This window comes from Carlito syrichta, unplaced genomic scaffold, assembly GCF_000164805.1.
Source record: "Carlito syrichta isolate Samal-C Ts95f unplaced genomic scaffold, Tarsius_syrichta-2.0.1 Scaffold288800, whole genome shotgun sequence".
Classification (NCBI taxonomy): Eukaryota; Metazoa; Chordata; class Mammalia; order Primates; family Tarsiidae; genus Carlito; species Carlito syrichta.
In genome coordinates, this window is record NW_007232896.1 from 13797 (window position 1) to 31097 (window position 17301).

The 17301-nt window shown below is 50.2% G+C and overlaps 1 protein-coding gene across 1 annotated transcript; it reads left to right on the forward strand.

The window, feature by feature from the left end:
• The first annotated feature begins 6233 nt into the window (after window positions 1–6233).
• CNGA2 (cyclic nucleotide gated channel alpha 2) lies at window positions 6234–15670 on the forward strand. Its single transcript, XM_008053883.1, has 7 exons — window positions 6234–6282; window positions 9778–9911; window positions 10059–10151; window positions 10774–10944; window positions 11372–11479; window positions 13696–13802; window positions 14100–15670. Exons 2-7 carry the CDS (start codon window positions 9802–9804, stop codon window positions 15503–15505), a joined length of 1995 nt encoding a protein of 664 aa, XP_008052074.1. The 5' UTR covers window positions 6234–6282; window positions 9778–9801; the 3' UTR covers window positions 15506–15670.
• Window positions 15671–17301: the final 1631 nt, after the last annotated feature.

Here is a 17301-nt window from a genome sequence, read left to right on the forward strand (position 1 = left end):
GCAACCATACCGTGGGGGTTGGTGCCTCTGTGATATTTTTTTCTGATTCCCAAGCCCCTGGGAGCCCCCAGGAAACTCAGGAAGGGCAGGGCACTTCTGACTCCTACACCCCTGGACCATTCACTCCTCTGGTCGTATCCCCAGCCATGCTGCCCTTGAGTTGCCCAAGCACTCCGTCCCGAGACCATCCCTTTCCCAACAAGCCACAGACTTCCCTAAGGAACTTATTCATACTTAGGGGTGGGAGAGGGGATTCTTCTGGCACATTGTTTATTGCTAGTCTGTGACGCTTTCCATGGGTGGCCCAGGCTTGGTATTAGGGAGGTACACCGTCAGTCCTCCACTGGATCGGTGGCTTCCTGAGAGTGGGAGCTAGCTTCCACTGCCTTCTTCATTCCTGGTACCCAGCAGAAGTAAAGGGCTGGCAAGATGGCCTCTGACCAGGGTCCCCAGAGAGCAATCGATCCTGGCCCTGGTCATCCCCACTGGCCCGTAGGGTGTGCCTTCTGCAGAAAAGCCTTCCCCATCACAGGAAGTTGGCTCTAACCACCAGTCCCTACAGCACATCTACTCTGTGCTGTACACACCACACCTTAAAAATCTTTCATTACGCATGTGGTGCGTGAATTTATTCTCTCTAGAAAGGCGGACGCTGCAGGCGCAGCTAACATCCCCGTTCCCCAGGGCCAAGTCCCACGGCGGAGGTAACGCGCATGATTGCCGCGATGTGTACCCTTGAAGTCCTCCATGCTGTTACTTGTAGATTGCGTGCATCTGTGTGTGCACCAGGCTTCGGGCACAGGGTGTGATTTAAACCTCTTTGGTGGCACAGTGCCCCGCCCTGGCCAGCTGGCCTCCAGTTCTCCACCAGCTGGGCAAAAGCAGGAACTCAGTATTCCATTTCTTCTGTCCCAGGTTGACTTCCCGGCAGCCAGGGGAGGTGAAAAGAGGAAGGTGGGCATATGGGGAGGGGACTCGAGGGAGCAGCCTGAAATCTCTGCTTTTTAAAAAGGTTCTCAAAGCTCATGCCCTGAGGCTCTTACCTGTTTCCTTCCCCAGCCCCTCTTGGAGGTCAAGTCCAGGGGTCCTGGGAGGGGGAAGAATGAATCTCCCCCCTCAGGTCAACCTCGCCCCAGGTACCTCTTCTCTCTCCCAGGTTTGTCCCTGGCTTGCCTTCTGGTCAGACGGACTGCCTGGGGCTGTGCCAAGGCCAGGAGGCAGGTGCACAGGGGGCCATGAGCTGGCAGCATTGAGTCCCCAGATACAAAGCCCTGAGCAGGCTCCCTGCAAGGGAGGACTCTCTGGGGAGCCAGGGAGGGGCTGGCTCCTAGGCCTGGGCAGGTAAGCAGTTTCCACAGCCAGGCAACCCAGCATCCAGCCCTCACCTGCAGACAGCCTGGGGTGCATTTAGTAGGCAGGTGACACGCCTGGCTAAGGTTGTGAGTTTGGCCTCAGGCAGGGTGGAGCAGCTCTCCAGCCGGGAAGCTGCCATCTGAGTTATAGGAAGCTCAAGGACCCCACTGGCCTGGGGACAAGAGAGCAAGAGGTCTTTGCAGGCTTCAGGTGCTGATGAGCCCCCAAGGGTTTGTCTCAGATTGGAGGCTGTAGAGAAGGAGGTTGACTGTGGCCAGGAGACTGAACCCCAGCCTGTGAAGCCTTCTGACTGGTGAGGAAAGCGGCTGACCTTAGGCTGATGCCTTCCTGTGACCATGGGCTGGTAGCTTCCATGGGGTTCAGAGTCCATGAAAGTGCATGGCCCTGTCAAAGCAGCCAAATAAATTCTCTGAGGCTCTAGTAGCATGCAGGCACTAAGTGCCACCGAGTACAACGGGCCATGTGGTCCTTTGTCCTCTTCTAGGGGCATAGCGGGGAGGCTGACTAGGGGACGTGAGACTTGGAGCAGAGGGGTCTCAGGGCTGCCTGGTCAAGCAGGAGGGAGAGGGCGGCCCCTGGGCCTCCACAGCCAGCCAGTCTCTGAGCATTTCCTGACCGGCCAGCCTCAGAGCTGGGGAATGTCCACTTGGAATGCCATGGCTCTCTGCATGTGAAGAGCAGCGGAAGGAGGGGTCGGGGCCACGTGAGGCTTCTCCTGGAACCCCTGCTGGGATTATAGCCTGTGCTTTGGGCCTTTTGAGCTGCACCCTGGCCTCCGTGGAGGAAAGCACCTACTTCGGGCCTCTGGGACTTTGGGCAAATGCATCTGCAGCCAAGCCCTTGGAGTTTCCAGTTGAGGGAAGCTTCTGGAGCTAGGCAGTAGGCCTGGGGCAGAAACAGGTTCCCAGGACACTGCAAGCCCAACATTTTGGCCCCCCACCTGAGTCAGGTTCACGCTAATACTGAGTCAAGCCAAAGTTTTTCCGTTGTGACTGAGAAGAGATCTCATCCGTGGTTGATGACCTTGACAGTCAGACTCTATTTTTAAAAGGAGCCCAAAGCTCACCGTCTGAGGCTCTTGCATCTTTTCCCTCTTCAACTCCAGTCCTGCTTGGAGGCTAAGTCCAGGAGTCCTGGGATCAGGAGGAAGGGAGTCCCCTCTCCCCCACTCCAGATACCTCTTCTCTCTCCAAGATTTCTCCCTGGGAGAAAATGGCATTGTTATTGTCGAGGAGTTCTTCCTGTCAAGGGAAAACGCCATAACATGGTAAGGGGAAATCGATTTCAAGAAGGAATGTGCTGCTCTGTTAATATTGTAGTGTATGTATGCATGTGTGATATATGTTCACACTCATATATATACACTCACAATATAAAAGACTTTATTTCTCAGTTCTGAGGGTATGGGGAAATCCTCTCATGAGGATTAAGTGCATTTGCTTCCATCAAGTGCTTGGCACCAGGTATCTGTTCCATAAATGAGAAATTGCCCCTGAATCACCAGGTCCCAGCTGCCTGTCAAAAATCCTCATTGCTTTCCTACCCTGCCACCCCTGTCTATGAGCCTCTCCTTGGTACTATTCTCTGCCTGCTGTTCAAGACTTTTCCCACTGCAATGGAAAACATCTGACGGTGAAAAATATCAGATATTGACTAGCTGGCTAAGGCTTGCAATCTGACTGTCTAGGTTGTCAATCATGGAAGAGAACTCTTCTCAGTCGCAGTGGAAAATCTTTGACTTGATCCAGTGTTAACTTGAGCCTCAAATCACGATGAGCTGGAATTTTTTGTTGTTATTTTAAATTATTTTAAGGTTTAAAGTAACATTGTATTACATGATTGTATAACCCTCTCCTATTTATAGCCATCATACATTTCATTATAGAGGACTGAAAGCTAAACAAATACAAAATGAAATAATTTCTCCCCATCCTCAGAACTGAGAAATCGTTTTGTGTCTTGTGAGTATATGTATGTATCTGTGTACATACATTACAGTGTTAACAGAATAGCACATTCTGTCTTCAAATTGATTTCCCCTCACTGTATGTACAAAAGCAATCTCATTTTAAAGGCTGCATAGTATTCCAACCTATAGACTTAGTTCTTTTGATTAATTCCTCATAATCGTATATAATTATTGCATTCAGTTTTTCATTAAAGTACACATTACTGTGACTAACACTTCTGCACTTATATTTGTGTGACTTAACTGATTATTTTTCCTGTATCATGATTATAAAATCTTTCTTCATACTAAAAACATCAACCTTTCTTTTGCTTTGTTTAGTTTTTTTTCTCAGTTTATTGTATTCTTTTAAAGTTTGGTTTAACATCTATTTATGTTCAATGTTTTCTTTCAGGATATTGTCTTCCTATCCCAATATTATATAAACAATTTTTTCTATGGTTTTGTCATGATGGCTTTGTTGTTTACATTTGTATTGTTTGTTAACGTATATAGTAATTGTATATATTTATGCAGTACATGTAATATTTTGGTACATTCATATAATGTGTAATGTTCAAGTTTGAAAATACCCATCACCTAAAATATTGATCATTCCTTTGTGTTAAGAATCTTTCAAATCTTCTCTTTAGGCAATTTTGAAATATATATAAATTACTTACTATAATCTATTTAAACATTTATTTTTATTTCCTGTACTTATGCATTTTATTTCTTTTTCTTGTTTATTATGCTAGCTGAGAGATCCAGAATATTACTGTTTGGAAATGATGATAGTTTATATCCATTTACAAACGTCTAATCTCAGGAAAAGAGAAAACAAATTTTTCAGTAATGAATATGGTTATATATGCACATATATATACCTCTCTTTCTCTCCTTTAGGAGGTTAAAGAATATCTTTTTATTTCTAATTTTCTATGACTTTTGTTTTTAAATAAACAGGTTCTGAATTCTGTCCAGTTGTTTTTCCATACCAATTGAGGTGACCACATAATTTTGTTCTCCTTAACTACATCAAATGTTCTAACAACACTGATTGAATCATTTAAATCTTTATTGATTTGTTTCTATTTTACAAGTATGGGCTGGATTGTACATGAAGCTAGAACCTCTGGTTACATGGAGGGTTTCATGAGCCCTCTGGGAAAAGCCACTGGAGCTGGTCTTCCCTGCCCACTGCGACAGGCTCGTGTGGCATTTTCCTTTTCTGAGTTCTGTCCTCTGCGATTCCTCAGAGTTTCACCAAGCTCGAGCCTTTATGTCTTTTTCCCTCTCTCCCTCCCTCTCCCCCTTCCTCTCTCCTTCCTTCCATCAACAAGTGTGCAGTGCTTTCCAAGAGTCAGCCCTTATGCCATGTAGGGATGTACAGCCACGCAGTTCACACCTTGGAGCACAGATTGCTAGAAAGAAGGGACCGTGGCAGAGTCTAGACACAGACTTCACCCTAGGACCTCAGAAACTCGACAGGAAGCTGTGGACAGGAACATGAGCGTGAGCATGCCCTTCGGGGGGAAGTTTGAGTGCGAAACCACCCTGAAAGCCAGCAGCTGAAAACCTGAAGACCCAGTCAGTCACAAATGTCTGTCTGTCAAAGGGCCGATGAATTTATTGTGATTTCAGGCGAGATGAGTTGCAGCTGTCCAAGGGTAGCCAGAGAATTATGTCCAGTCGGAAGCTGGAAGGAAAGCCTGAAACTTAGCAGAGAGGTCTGGAGATGTCATCTTTACTTTTGTGACTCACTGCATAACGTGTCTTATTTTGCTAACTACTTTTAAGATTTTCTTATTATCAATGGGTGGGCAATTTGATAATAATGTACCTTGGTGTGGTTTTCACTGATGTTTTGTTTTTTCTTTCTGAATCTTTTTCCTCTGTGTGTTTCGTTTTGGATAGTTTGATTGTGTCATCTGTAAATTCACTAATCTCTTCTTTTGCAATACCTGATCCTCTGTTCATCCCAGATAGTACATGGCCTGGAAACTTTCACAAGGGGATAAACGACAGCAACCATAAGGCTCAAAAAAAAAAAATATGAGGTACAAGTTAGGATTAGGTACATAAGCAATCTACATGCAGGAGAAGCTTGGGCCTCCAACTGGTTCTCACTTCCCTTTTTTTTTGAGTTGGAGTCTCACTCTGTCGCCCAGACTGGAGTGCAGTGGCCGCTCCCGGCCACCGCAGCCTCGACCTGCTGGGCTCCGGCGATCCTTCCGCCTCAGCCTCCTGAGTAGCCGGAACTACAGGCGTGCGCTACCACGCCCGGCTAATTTTTTTGATTGATTGTAGAGATGAGGTCTTGCCAAGTTGCCCAGGCGGGTTTCAAACCCATGGGCTCAGGCAATCCACTCACCTCTGCCTCCCAAAGGTGCAGGATTACAGGCTGAGCCACCGAGTCCGGCTCACTTCCCTTATTACTCATGTCTTTCAGCCGAAAGACATTGACATTTTTTATCTGAATAAATGGGAAAATAATATTGCCTTGACAGAGATTCAGATGAGTTGGGAGGATACGATTTGAAGGGGAAGATCAAGAGCTCTGTCTTGGACATATTGAGCCTGAGACGTCTATTCAAAACCCAAGTGGTTATGTTAAGGAGGTAAACTGGAGTGTGGGGGAGAGGCGGGACTGTAGCTATAAGTTTGCAAGTCAATAGCATGCAGATGTATTTCAAGCCATGAGACTTGTGGGAGGAAGAGAGAAAGGACAAGGGGCCCATTGAAAGACTGAGCCTGGTACATTCCAACCTTTAGAGTTGGATAAGAGGCGGAGGCTCCTTCAAAGAACAATGGGAAGAAGTAGCCAGTGAGGTGGGAGGAGAACGATGGATGTAGAACCCATTATTTTAAGAAGAAAGGAGTGGATAAACTTTGTCAGATGCTTCTGAGACTCTTCTTTCCTACCTCAGCACCCAGCACGGAACCTGGCACACAAAGATGCTTTGGAGACTTCTGTGGAATAGATGAATGAATGAATGGGCCATGAACTGGGACTTGGAAGTCTTGGCTGTGTGACTAATTTGTCCTTTCTCTCTCTGACCTTAATATCTCTAGTAAGGAAGTATCTTCAAAATGCTTTCTTTTTTAAAATTCTCTTTCTTTATTATAAAGATGTGGGGTACAACTCAGGGTTGGGTATACAAACGTTGATCATGCAGGTACCCTTGTGGATGGGGTGTGCCCCTCCCTCCCCTAGCAGATTCCCTCAACTGCCAGTGCTTTCAGTCAGGGTTTGAGAGACTCCTTGGTCCAGGCTGGTTTTTCTTTAAAGTCTTTGGTTGGTAGTTCAACTTGTGGAGAAGGAGAAAAGAGGCCCAGAATGATACCATCGACTTTTGACCCAACCTTCATGCCTGACTACAGCTTGGAAAGTCACCCATCTGAAGTACCCCACTATTCACCTAGGTTCTTCTGTCCATCTCTTTTCTGTTTGGCAGCGATATGCTCTGTTGTCTTCCTCGCCAAGCCTAGCATTGATCTCACACTTATTCAGTGTCCCTGTGTATCCCGTCATCAGCCATCGCAAACCTTCTGGCTTCCTCCAAAGTCGGCACCTATTGCTGCCTAGTGCCTCTGAAGATGAAGCCCTTCTCATTTTACTTCGAATGTTGGGGTTTTACAAGAGTGAATTCCTTCACCTGTCTCTCACTGTCCCCCATACCCATCTGAAATGTCTATCCCTTCAACCCTCCCCCTGTGTTCTGCATCTATCCCTGCTTCCTCTGGGACCTGAACCCACACATCCGTCTTTAATGGGGCCTAGCCTCAACTGGAGTTTCTCACAAGCACAGATATTTCCCTTATCTACTGAATTCCTCCTCCAGACCTTTACACTCGCTTTGCTATCTTCTTGACATGAAAGAAGAACAATAGTAACACAGAGAACCTTTCCCAGCCCATCTTCCTCCAGTTCCCACTCTATCTCTCCCCTCGGTCAAGCTTCTAGAAAGTGTTAGTTAGCAACATGCTCTATCTCTTGCCCACCACCTCCTACTCCCACTCTGAAACCCCGTGAAATGCGCCCTTTGTGACATCATCGCTTGATGCTGCTCTTGATCAGGTCACCAACAAAGCCTCTATTGTTCCACGTGGATGCCCATTCCAGCTCCCTTCTCGAGCAGAAGAAGGACTCGGCTGGCTCTCCAGGCAGCCCTTATTTTCCTGACATGGTAGGGGCAGTCGCCCTGTGGACTGTTCTCTTTCCAAACTCTGCCTTCCCTGGGTACTTCCCCCTCGTGTTTCTCATTCCCCGTGCTCAGTCTCCTTCTCTGGTCTGGTCCTTGGGCTCTGTGTCATGGCTGCAGCTCTTCAGATGTCTATCCGTTCCTCTGTTTTCATGACGTGGAGATAGGCTCATGTCCCTGAGAGCTCCAACTCCTGTATAAGCCCAGTGGTGTTCCTGTGCCCCCTTCAGTGTAGACCCCAGTGAGTTCTGGGCCCATCAGAGTCTGCTGCAGTAGAGGCCTGCAGAGCCCTGCTGAAGGTGGGAAACCAAGTCAGGGCTTGGGGAGGGAGGCAATGGGTGGACAGACCTTTGACACTTTTCGAGGGGGACAAAAACTCGGGACAGAGGCTGATTGGATGTGATTAAGGAAACTAAAAGCTATGGTTGACATCCCGGCTTCCAACTTGAGTGACTGGGAGGAAGTTGGGCCCCTCTCCAAGGTGGGTAAATTAGAGGAGAAGCCAACTGGGCATGATGGTAGCTGAACCTTGGAACTGGAGGAGGTGTTTTGGAGAGGGTGTGTACCTGAGAACCCCCACAACTGGTCTTGTCCCTGGCAAGCAGCCTGATGGGGCAGTTCTGATGAAGGGGAGGGGGTGTGGACAGCAAGGCCGAGGGGAGGTCTGTTCCTGACAGAGAAGTAGCAGGGGTCATGGGAGAGGAAACTGTCTTGACGCCAGAACCTTAGAGAAGGCATACACGTGGCATGTGTCCCCAGTGCTGGCCTGGCCCTGAGTTATAGCTCTTGATCTGCCAACTTCGGCTTCAACACCACCTCTTGCAGGAGGCCAGCCCTGAAACTGATCAGTCCCGGCTTTGTTTGCATTGCTTGGAACTTTCTGTCTCTATGGTCTGTTGCCTCCAGGGTTCAAGCAGGGACTCCGGGATGCCGGTTCCTTTCCCTCAGGTGCCCTCATTAGCATCCTGTTGCTATGGTCCCACAGAGAGAGCCAGGTGAGCATCTCTGAGGCTGTTTGACATGCCTGCCATCACCATGGTGACAACTTCAGGAGCAGTTTTAGAGATGTGGGTCCAACAGCCGGGGCCTTGGGACATCTGGGGGTCGTGCTGAGCATTACTTGGCCACCCCTGGTGGGACATGCTGACCAGCCCGAGCACGGAAGGGCTGCTCTGAGTGTCTCCTGCTCTGATTCTGTGACGAGAGACACTGTGAAACACGATGTCCTGTTAGATTGTTGCCTCCATGGCTGCCCTTTCTCAGTCATTTTGTGGACACCTCTTCTTCTGCTCAACTCTACAATGTTGGGCTTCTCCACAACTCTGCCCTGGGTCCTCATTCTGCCCCTTCTTTCTGCATGAATCCACCCACTTGCTCTACTTCAATTCCCATCAATCCATTTCAGACTCGTGCCCATTTTTCTTTCCAGGTAGTTCTTCACTCTTGTCTCCACCTCTCCTTCAGCCTCCTCTCTGCCACCTACCTTCACTCTTGCTCTCTCTCAAATCCAGGCTCGCATAGCAACCAGAGGGACCCTTCTGGAATACAGTGCTGTTTTTGTCACTCTCCTGCTCAGCCCAGAGGAGACAGTCCTCACTAGAAAACTTTCAAAGTGAAAACAAGACGAAACTAGCAAAAACGGTATAATCCATCTCCCAGTGCCCTTGACCTAAGCTTCTGGGCACCTCCTAGCCAGCCACTGCTTCGACTCCCTGGCCCACTCCAAGATCTCTGGTTCTCCTCATCTAAGACCACCTCGGAGTTCATATTCCCCAGGGAGAAAGGAAACTGCTCTGAGCCGGGGAGATACCTCCCCTCGGGGGTTTGGGGAGAGTAGGTGACTTGGAAGTATTCATCTACTTAATTATGCGCTGGATATCTGAAGGCAAGGACACTTGAAGATAAGTTATACTGTTTCTGTTAGTTTTGTTGTAGCTTTGATACTTCATATGCCAAAAAAAAAACTCACTGGGGTAAAAGAAAAAGACTACATTTTATAGTTTAGCACTTTTTTCATTTTAAAGTGCATATCAGGGTGGAAGGATCACCACCATTTTCCTGGCACTAGAAGCCTGGCACCTCAGCATGGCTGAATCTCACTGCTCTGCACTGTCAGAGCACTACCTGGGGAAGCTGAGGTTTTGCCAAGTGAGCTCGAGTTCTAGTCCACCCTGCTCACTTGCAGTCTTCCTGCCTTCCATGGGTACTGGGGTCCTTTGTGACGCCTTCTTGGCCTTCTCCCTGGCAGAGAAGGGTCCTGGATGTACATGGAGGATGACCGAAAAATCCAATGGTGTGAAGAGCTCCCCAGTCAATAACCACAACCATCATGCACCCCCTACCATCAAGGCCAATGGCAAAGATGATCATGGGACCAGCAGCAGGTGAGTCTGCAGAGGCTGTCACAGAGCAAGCCAAGTTCGACTCCAGGGCACCCTCTAAAAAGATCATGGGCTTTCTAGGCATGTCCCAGGAAGGAAGACAAGGCATGCTCAGAGAACCCTGGGCTAATTCTGCCCTTTTCACTGCAGGCCACAGTCTGCGGCTGACGATGACACCTCCTCAGAGCTACAGAGGCTGGCAGACATGGATGCCCCAGAGCAGCGGAGGGGTGGTTTCCGCAGGTAGATCCCATGACCGTTTCCTGCTCCTGCCCATAGGGCTTGCCAGGGTGGCTACCATGGCCTTCTCCTCTAGATCTCACTAGGTTTGTCCACAAAATCCTCCAGGGAGCACTGTCAGTACCGGTCAAACTCAGCTCAGAGTGACCAGGAGAGACTTTCCTTCATACTTGGCTGTCTCGGCATCAGGGGGTGATATTCCCCCCAGTAGATGGGCCTAAGTAGAGGGCCCGAGGTCTTCATCCCAGAATCACAGTCTCCATAGGGAAACCAGAAAGCCTGGGCAAGCATCACTCCTGACTGATCCTGCCTCCTTCTTGCCCTGAAAAACCTCCTGTTTGCTCTTTACCATCAACTGAGATGACACCTCCTTCAGGAAGTCTTCCCAGGACAACCATTTTCTCCCGGGGCTGCATTCAAGGTCAGGCCTGAGCCCCAGCCCCCTGCCCTGAGTGCTGGCCTCTATCCCAGCTCTTAGGACATGGAACGTCATGGTCTGGCCTTTTTCTAGTTTTCCCAGTCGGTTTTTCACCTCTCTCAGCCGACAGTGAGCTCTCGGGGCGGGGGCTGGTCCTCTCTGAGCAGTGTGGGTCTTTAACTCACGTTCCCTCTCTCCCCCTTGTAGGATCGCCCGCCTGGTGGGCGTCATCATCCAGTGGGCCAACAAGAACTTTCGAGAGGAGGAACCTAGGCCCGACTCATTCCTCGAGCGTTTCCGTGGACCTGAACTCCAGACCGTGACAACACAGCAGGGAGATGACAAAGGCGACAAGGATGACGAGGGCAAGGGCACCAAGTACAGTTTCCCCACTGTGTAGTTCAAAGGGGCCCCGAGCATGCAATGGGCGGGCTGCATGGGGTTTCTCATGCCACTTCTGGCAGGCCTTGCCCTCGGCCGGAACTCTGCCTAGTCCCTACCACAGCAGGGAGAGTGGAGAGCCGGGTGACCTGCTGTGTGTTCAACTCCAGATCCCTCCAACCCATGGGAAACTCTGGTGGCTTTTTTCACCCTTGCCACCCCTTGCCCTCTGGGCAAGGGATCTGCAGAGGGCCTGAGAGCCAGTACCAGGTTGTGGGTCCCTGAAAAATGAAGCCCTGAGTCAAGGTGTCCTTTTACCCCACACGTCCATTTAGGCAGTGCTTTCTCCTGGTCTCCAAGAGCTGGGGGTCCGTCCTGCCACCCTGGGCGGCCCACTCCCTAAGTCTGGCCTCTGTCTCCCCAGGAAAAAATGTGAACTCTTTGTCTTGGACCCGGCTGGGGATTGGTACTACCGCTGGCTGTTTGTCATCGCCATACCTGTCCTCTACAACTGGTGCCTGCTGGTTGCCAGGTGAGCAGGAAGGGGTCCAGGGGAGTGTGGACACAGAGTTCAACCTAACCCGGCTTTCCTTCTGGATTCCTTCGCTGCAAACGGCCCTTCTGATTGCCCTGTTAATGCCACCCTCCCCATTTTTATATGCCACCGAGGTTTCCTGTCTGTCCTGTTCCTGGGACAGCTAAAGTGACCCCATACCCCTCCAGTGTATTCTCCTCACTCGTAAAGAGTAGGCTTGATAGAAACTGGGATGACTGCCAGGTACAGTGGCTCACGCCTGCAATCCTTGGGAGGCCGAGGTGGATCGCTTGAGCCAAGGAGTTTGAGCCCAGCCTGTGCAACATAGCAAGATCTTGTCTCTACGAAAAGAGAAAGAAAATTAGCTGGGTGTGGTGGTGCACGCCTGCAGTCTCAGCTACTCAGGAAGCTGAGGAGGGAGGATTGTCTGAGCCCAGGAGGTTGAGGCTGTCATAAGCTGTGATCATGGCACTGCTCTCCACCTGGGTGACAGAGTGAGACTCCAACACAAAAACAAAAGAAAGAAAGGAAGAAAGAAAGAAAGGAAGGAAGGAAGGAAGGAAGAAAGAAAGAAAGAAAGAAAGAAAGAAAGAAAGAAAGAAACTGGGATTAGATGATGCCACTCAAAAACCCTTCAGTGTCTCCCCACTGTCCACAGGATGAGGTTCAAGCTCTAAGCACGACATCTCTCTCGCTCCACCTTCAGAACCCCTCTGCCCCAGCCTTCACTACTCTTGGATGAGAACATGCTGTTTCCTCAAGAGCAAATTCCCTTTCCCCTCCATGCTCAGCCTGTGGAAATTCCCCTGCTAGGTGACTGCCCTTCTTTGCACTTCATGATCCCACATGTTTAGAGAGCTTTGGATCTGGTGATGGTTGCTTAGGGTCCTCAATTGAAAAACCACTCACTCCATGTGGCTTTCCCTGGCAGTGGTCTCCACCCGACTCCATGCTACACCTCAACCATTCTTTTGGCCAGAATCAACTGGGCACCTACTGCATGCTGGGCTCTGTGCTCAGTGGACAGCTGGGAGTGAGCTGTCACTGGCATGTGGCAGCTCAGCAGGCTTTGTGGGAAGGGGAGGGGGATGGAATTTGAGTCTACACGTGACCAAGTAATCAGAAGTAACTACTCCACCCTTTGACTGGCGTACTCCTTGTACCACCATCTTGGGCTCTATCCCCACCTCCTTCCTCTCTCCATGGCCTCTGCTGGCCTGGAGCTCCCTGGCTAGTAGGGGCACTGACTACAAACATAAAACAAGACAAATGGTCACGATGGTGCCAGAAGCTGATGGCTTGGCACTGCTAGAGAAAGTGCAGTCAGGGTAGACCTCTCTGAGCAAACGATGCCATGGCTGAGACGTGATTGGTGGGAAGGAGACAGTTATTTAGACACCCGAGGTTGGTGGAGGGAGCATTTTGGGCAGAAGAAACAGCAAGTGCAAACAGCCTGTCTGGGGATGGTCCGGTGTGACTGGAGGCTGGGAGTGAGCTGTCACTGGCATGTGACAGCTCAGCAGGTTTTGTGGGAAGGGGAGGGGAATGGAATTTGAGTCTACACGTGACCAAGTAATCAGAAGTAACCTCTCCACCCTTTGACTGGCGTGCTCCCTGGACCACCATCTTGGGCTCTATCCCCACCTCCTTCCTCTCTCTAAACTCCTCCCCACTCAGTCGCCACACCCTGGCAACTCCTAAAAAGCTCTTGGAGCTTGCAATCTTTCTCCATTCCCACTGCTCCCCTGCCTTTCATCTGGATTGACCAGTGATGCGTGTTGGGTGCTCCATGGGTGTATGTTGAAGACACGGGCATGCAGGCGATTCAGCTGTGCACTGGATTTGGTTTTTCCAATGACCTGTTCATTCACTCAACTCACGGGCATTGAGCACTTGAATCCTGGTGCCCTGGACCAGGCATGAGGCATGCAGTAATGACTAAGAGAGGGGATCTCTGCCTTCTTGGAGCTCACAGTTCAGGGGGCGGGATAGATAAGTCATGGTTGTAAATTCCTTGTAGCTGTGTCTATGTAGCCAGAGAGCTGGGGTTAGAAGTTACTTACCAATACGTTTCTCCTTGGCACCAGGCTGACTGAGACTCCACAGTGCCCCTAGTGGCCATTCCGAGCCCTGCACACAGCGGGCACTTAGTTTAGGGCCTCCTGGCGACCTTGGCAGGCTTTGAGGTGAAGCCCAGCCCTGTTCTCCTACAGAGCCTGCTTCGGTGACCTACAGAAAGGTTACTACCTGGTGTGGCTGGTGCTGGACTACTTCTCAGATGTGGTCTATGTCGCGGACCTCTTCATTCGATTGCGTACAGGTCAGTGAGCAACTGGGATACAGGTAGGCGTACGCCCCTAAGTCCAAAGACCTGTGTTCAGCTTTTTAGAAAGGCCACTGCACATGGCACTGGACTCAACTGCCAGGCCGGGACTCTGTTAGGAGACTGCCCTTCTTGGCAACTCATGATCCCACGTGCTTAGAGAGGTTTGGATCTGGTGGTGGTCTCTTGGGGTCCTTCCATACAGCCCTACTATGTGAGCTGTATCTGTCCTTGGGAAGAAGGGGAGGGACGAGCCTGAGGACAGAGTGACCTTCTGCCTGGCTTCTCTGCTAGGTTTCCTGGAGCAGGGGCTTCTGGTCAAAGATCCCAGGAAACTGCGGGACAACTACATCCATACCTTGCAGTTCAAGCTGGACGTGGCTTCCATCATTCCCACGGACCTGATCTATTTTGCTGTGGGCATCCACAGACCCGAGGTGCGCTTCAACCGCCTGCTACACTTTGCCCGCATGTTTGAGTTCTTCGACCGCACAGAGACGCGCACCAGCTCCCCCAACATCTTCCGCATCAGCAACCTGGTTCTCTACATCTTGGTCATCATCCACTGGAATGCTTGCATCTATTTCGCCATCTCCAAGTCCATAGGCTTTGGAGTCGACACCTGGGTTTACCCCAACATCACTGATCCCGAGTATGGCTACTTGGCCAGGGAATACGTCTACTGCCTCTATTGGTCCACACTGACCCTCACCACCATCGGGGAGACACCACCCCCTGTAAAGGATGAAGAGTACCTGTTTGTCATCTTTGACTTTCTGATTGGTGTCCTCATCTTTGCCACCATTGTGGGAAACGTGGGCTCCATGATCTCCAACATGAATGCCAACCGGGCCGAGTTCCAGGCCAAGATCGATGCCGTCAAGCACTACATGCAGTTCCGCAAGGTCAGCAAGGAGATGGAAGCCAAGGTCATTAAGTGGTTTGACTACTTATGGACCAATAAGAAGACTGTGGATGAGCGGGAAGTTCTCAAGAACCTGCCAGCCAAGCTCAGGGCTGAAATAGCCATCAACGTCCACCTGTCCACCCTCAAGAAAGTGCGCATCTTTCACGATTGTGAGGCTGGCCTGCTGGTGGAGCTGGTACTGAAGCTCCGTCCTCAGGTCTTCAGCCCTGGGGATTACATTTGTCGCAAAGGGGACATCGGCAAGGAGATGTACATCATCAAGGAGGGCAAGTTGGCGGTGGTGGCTGACGACGGCGTGACTCAGTATGCCCTGCTCTCGGCTGGGGGTTGCTTCGGAGAGATCAGCATCCTTAACATTAAGGGCAGCAAAATGGGCAACAGACGCACGGCCAATATTCGCAGCCTGGGCTACTCAGATCTCTTCTGCCTGTCCAAGGACGATCTTATGGAAGCTGTGACTGAGTACCCTGATGCCAAGAAGGTCTTGGAGGAGAGGGGTCGGGAGATCCTGATGAAGGAGGGGCTGCTGGATGAGAATGAGGTGGCAGCCAGCATGGAGGTGGACGTGCAGGAGAAGCTAGGGCAGCTGGAAACCAACATGGAGACCTTGTACACTCGCTTTGGCCGTCTGCTGGCTGAGTACACGGGGGCCCAGCAGAAACTCAAGCAGCGCATCACGATTCTGGAGACCAAGATGAAACAGAATGATGAGGAGGATTACCTGTCCGATGGGATGAACAGCACTGAGCCAGCAGCTGCTGAGAAACCATGAGGGCTGGGGCCCGACTGCCTCTCCAGTCTTGGTCTTGACCCCAGGAGCTAGAAGAGCTGTGTAGATCTCCAGATGTATATACATTACCCTCATGTCCCTTGAATTCTCCCTGAAGCCTCTCTGATCCCAGGTGTTTGGCCTAAACATCCAGGAGTCCCCCTCCAAGTCTAGCTAAAAGCCAAGTCTCAGGAAGGAAGAAGAGAAACCCATCTGCAGAATGGTATACACTCTCCTGCAATACTCCCTGCTCTCTTGGCACCTGGCCACTCCCCCACTTTTTCTAACACGTGTTCAGAATCCCCTCATTTCCCTGCACATGAATGTTTGAGCACTGGCTACAGACATCGAGCCCAGGTACCCAGTGTTTGTCTTTCAGGGAATGTTGGCGGGGGTGGAGGCATGTAAGAGGGTGCTCACTCAGGTGCACATGGAGGTGGACGTGCAGGAGAAGCTAGGGCAGCTGGAAACCAACATGGAGACCTTGTACACTCGCTTTGGCCATCTGCTGGCTGAGTACACGGGGACCCAGCAGAAATTCAAGCAGCGGACCGTGATTCTGTTGACTGGACACCCCAACTCCTGCCTGCTGATTGGTTTGTCTATCTGCCAGCCAGAAATGGGGTCTCTGCAGGCTTCTCTGGCTCCTGGCCCATTCCAGGGCAAGGAGTGAGGAGAAAGGCAATTGGCAGCCATTCACCTAGAGAAAGAGCTGGCAGACAGCTCTGGCCATCGCTCCATGCAGAGCAGTTTCGAAGTCCTCAAGGCTGGCGGTGGGTGGGAGGCTATTCAAGTTAATAGAGGCATTCGAGGCACCTACAGTCAACAAATTCCTTTGAACTACCTGTGGCTATTGCTCGTGTCTGCTATTCACATCTTCCCTCCATCAATCTGTCTCTTTTCCTTATATGGTTGTCCCTCAGTATCCATGGTGGATGGAGTCCAGGACACCCCTGTGGATATGAAAATCTGTGGATCGTAAGGTGTGGTGGTTCATGCCTGTAATTCCAGCACTTTGGGAGGCGGAGTTGAGAAGATTGCCTGAGTCAAGGGGCTCAAGACCAGCTGAGCAACTTGACGAGATCTCATCTCTACAATAAATCAAAAAAAGTAGCCAGATGTGGTGATGTGTGCCTGTGGTTCCAGTCACTTGGGATGGTGGGTCAGAAGAGCCCCCTGAGCCCAGCAGGTTGAGGCTGTGGTGGCCATGAGTGTACCACTGCTCCCCAGCCTGGGCGTCAAAGTGAGACTCCTACTTAAAAAGAAAGAAAGAAAGAAAGAGAGGGGGGTGGGAGAGAGGGACGGAGGGAGGAAGGAAGAAAGAAGGAAGGAAGGAAGGAAAGAAGGAAGGAAAGAACGAACGAAAGAAAGAAAGAGAAAGAAAGAAAGAAAGAAAGAAAGAAAGAAAGAAAGAAAGAAAGAAAGAAAGAAAGAAAGAAAAAGAAAGAAAGAAAACCTGCAAATGTTCAAGTCTGTGATATAAAATGATGTTGGCCGGACATGGTGGCTCACTCTGTAATCCCAGCACTTTGAGAGGCCAAGTTGGGAGGATCACTTGAGCCCAGGAGTTGGAGACCAGGCTGAGCAACATAGTGAGACATCGTCTCTATAAAAAACAATTAGCTGATATGGTGGCACACACCCGTAGTGCCAACTGTTCAGGAGGCTGAGGTGGAAGGATCGCCTGAGCCCAGGGGGTTGAGGCTGCGGTGAGCTGTGATTGTATCACTGCACTCCAGCCTGGGCGACAGAGTGAGGTCCTGATTAAAAAAAAAATTAAAATTAAAAATAAAATGGTG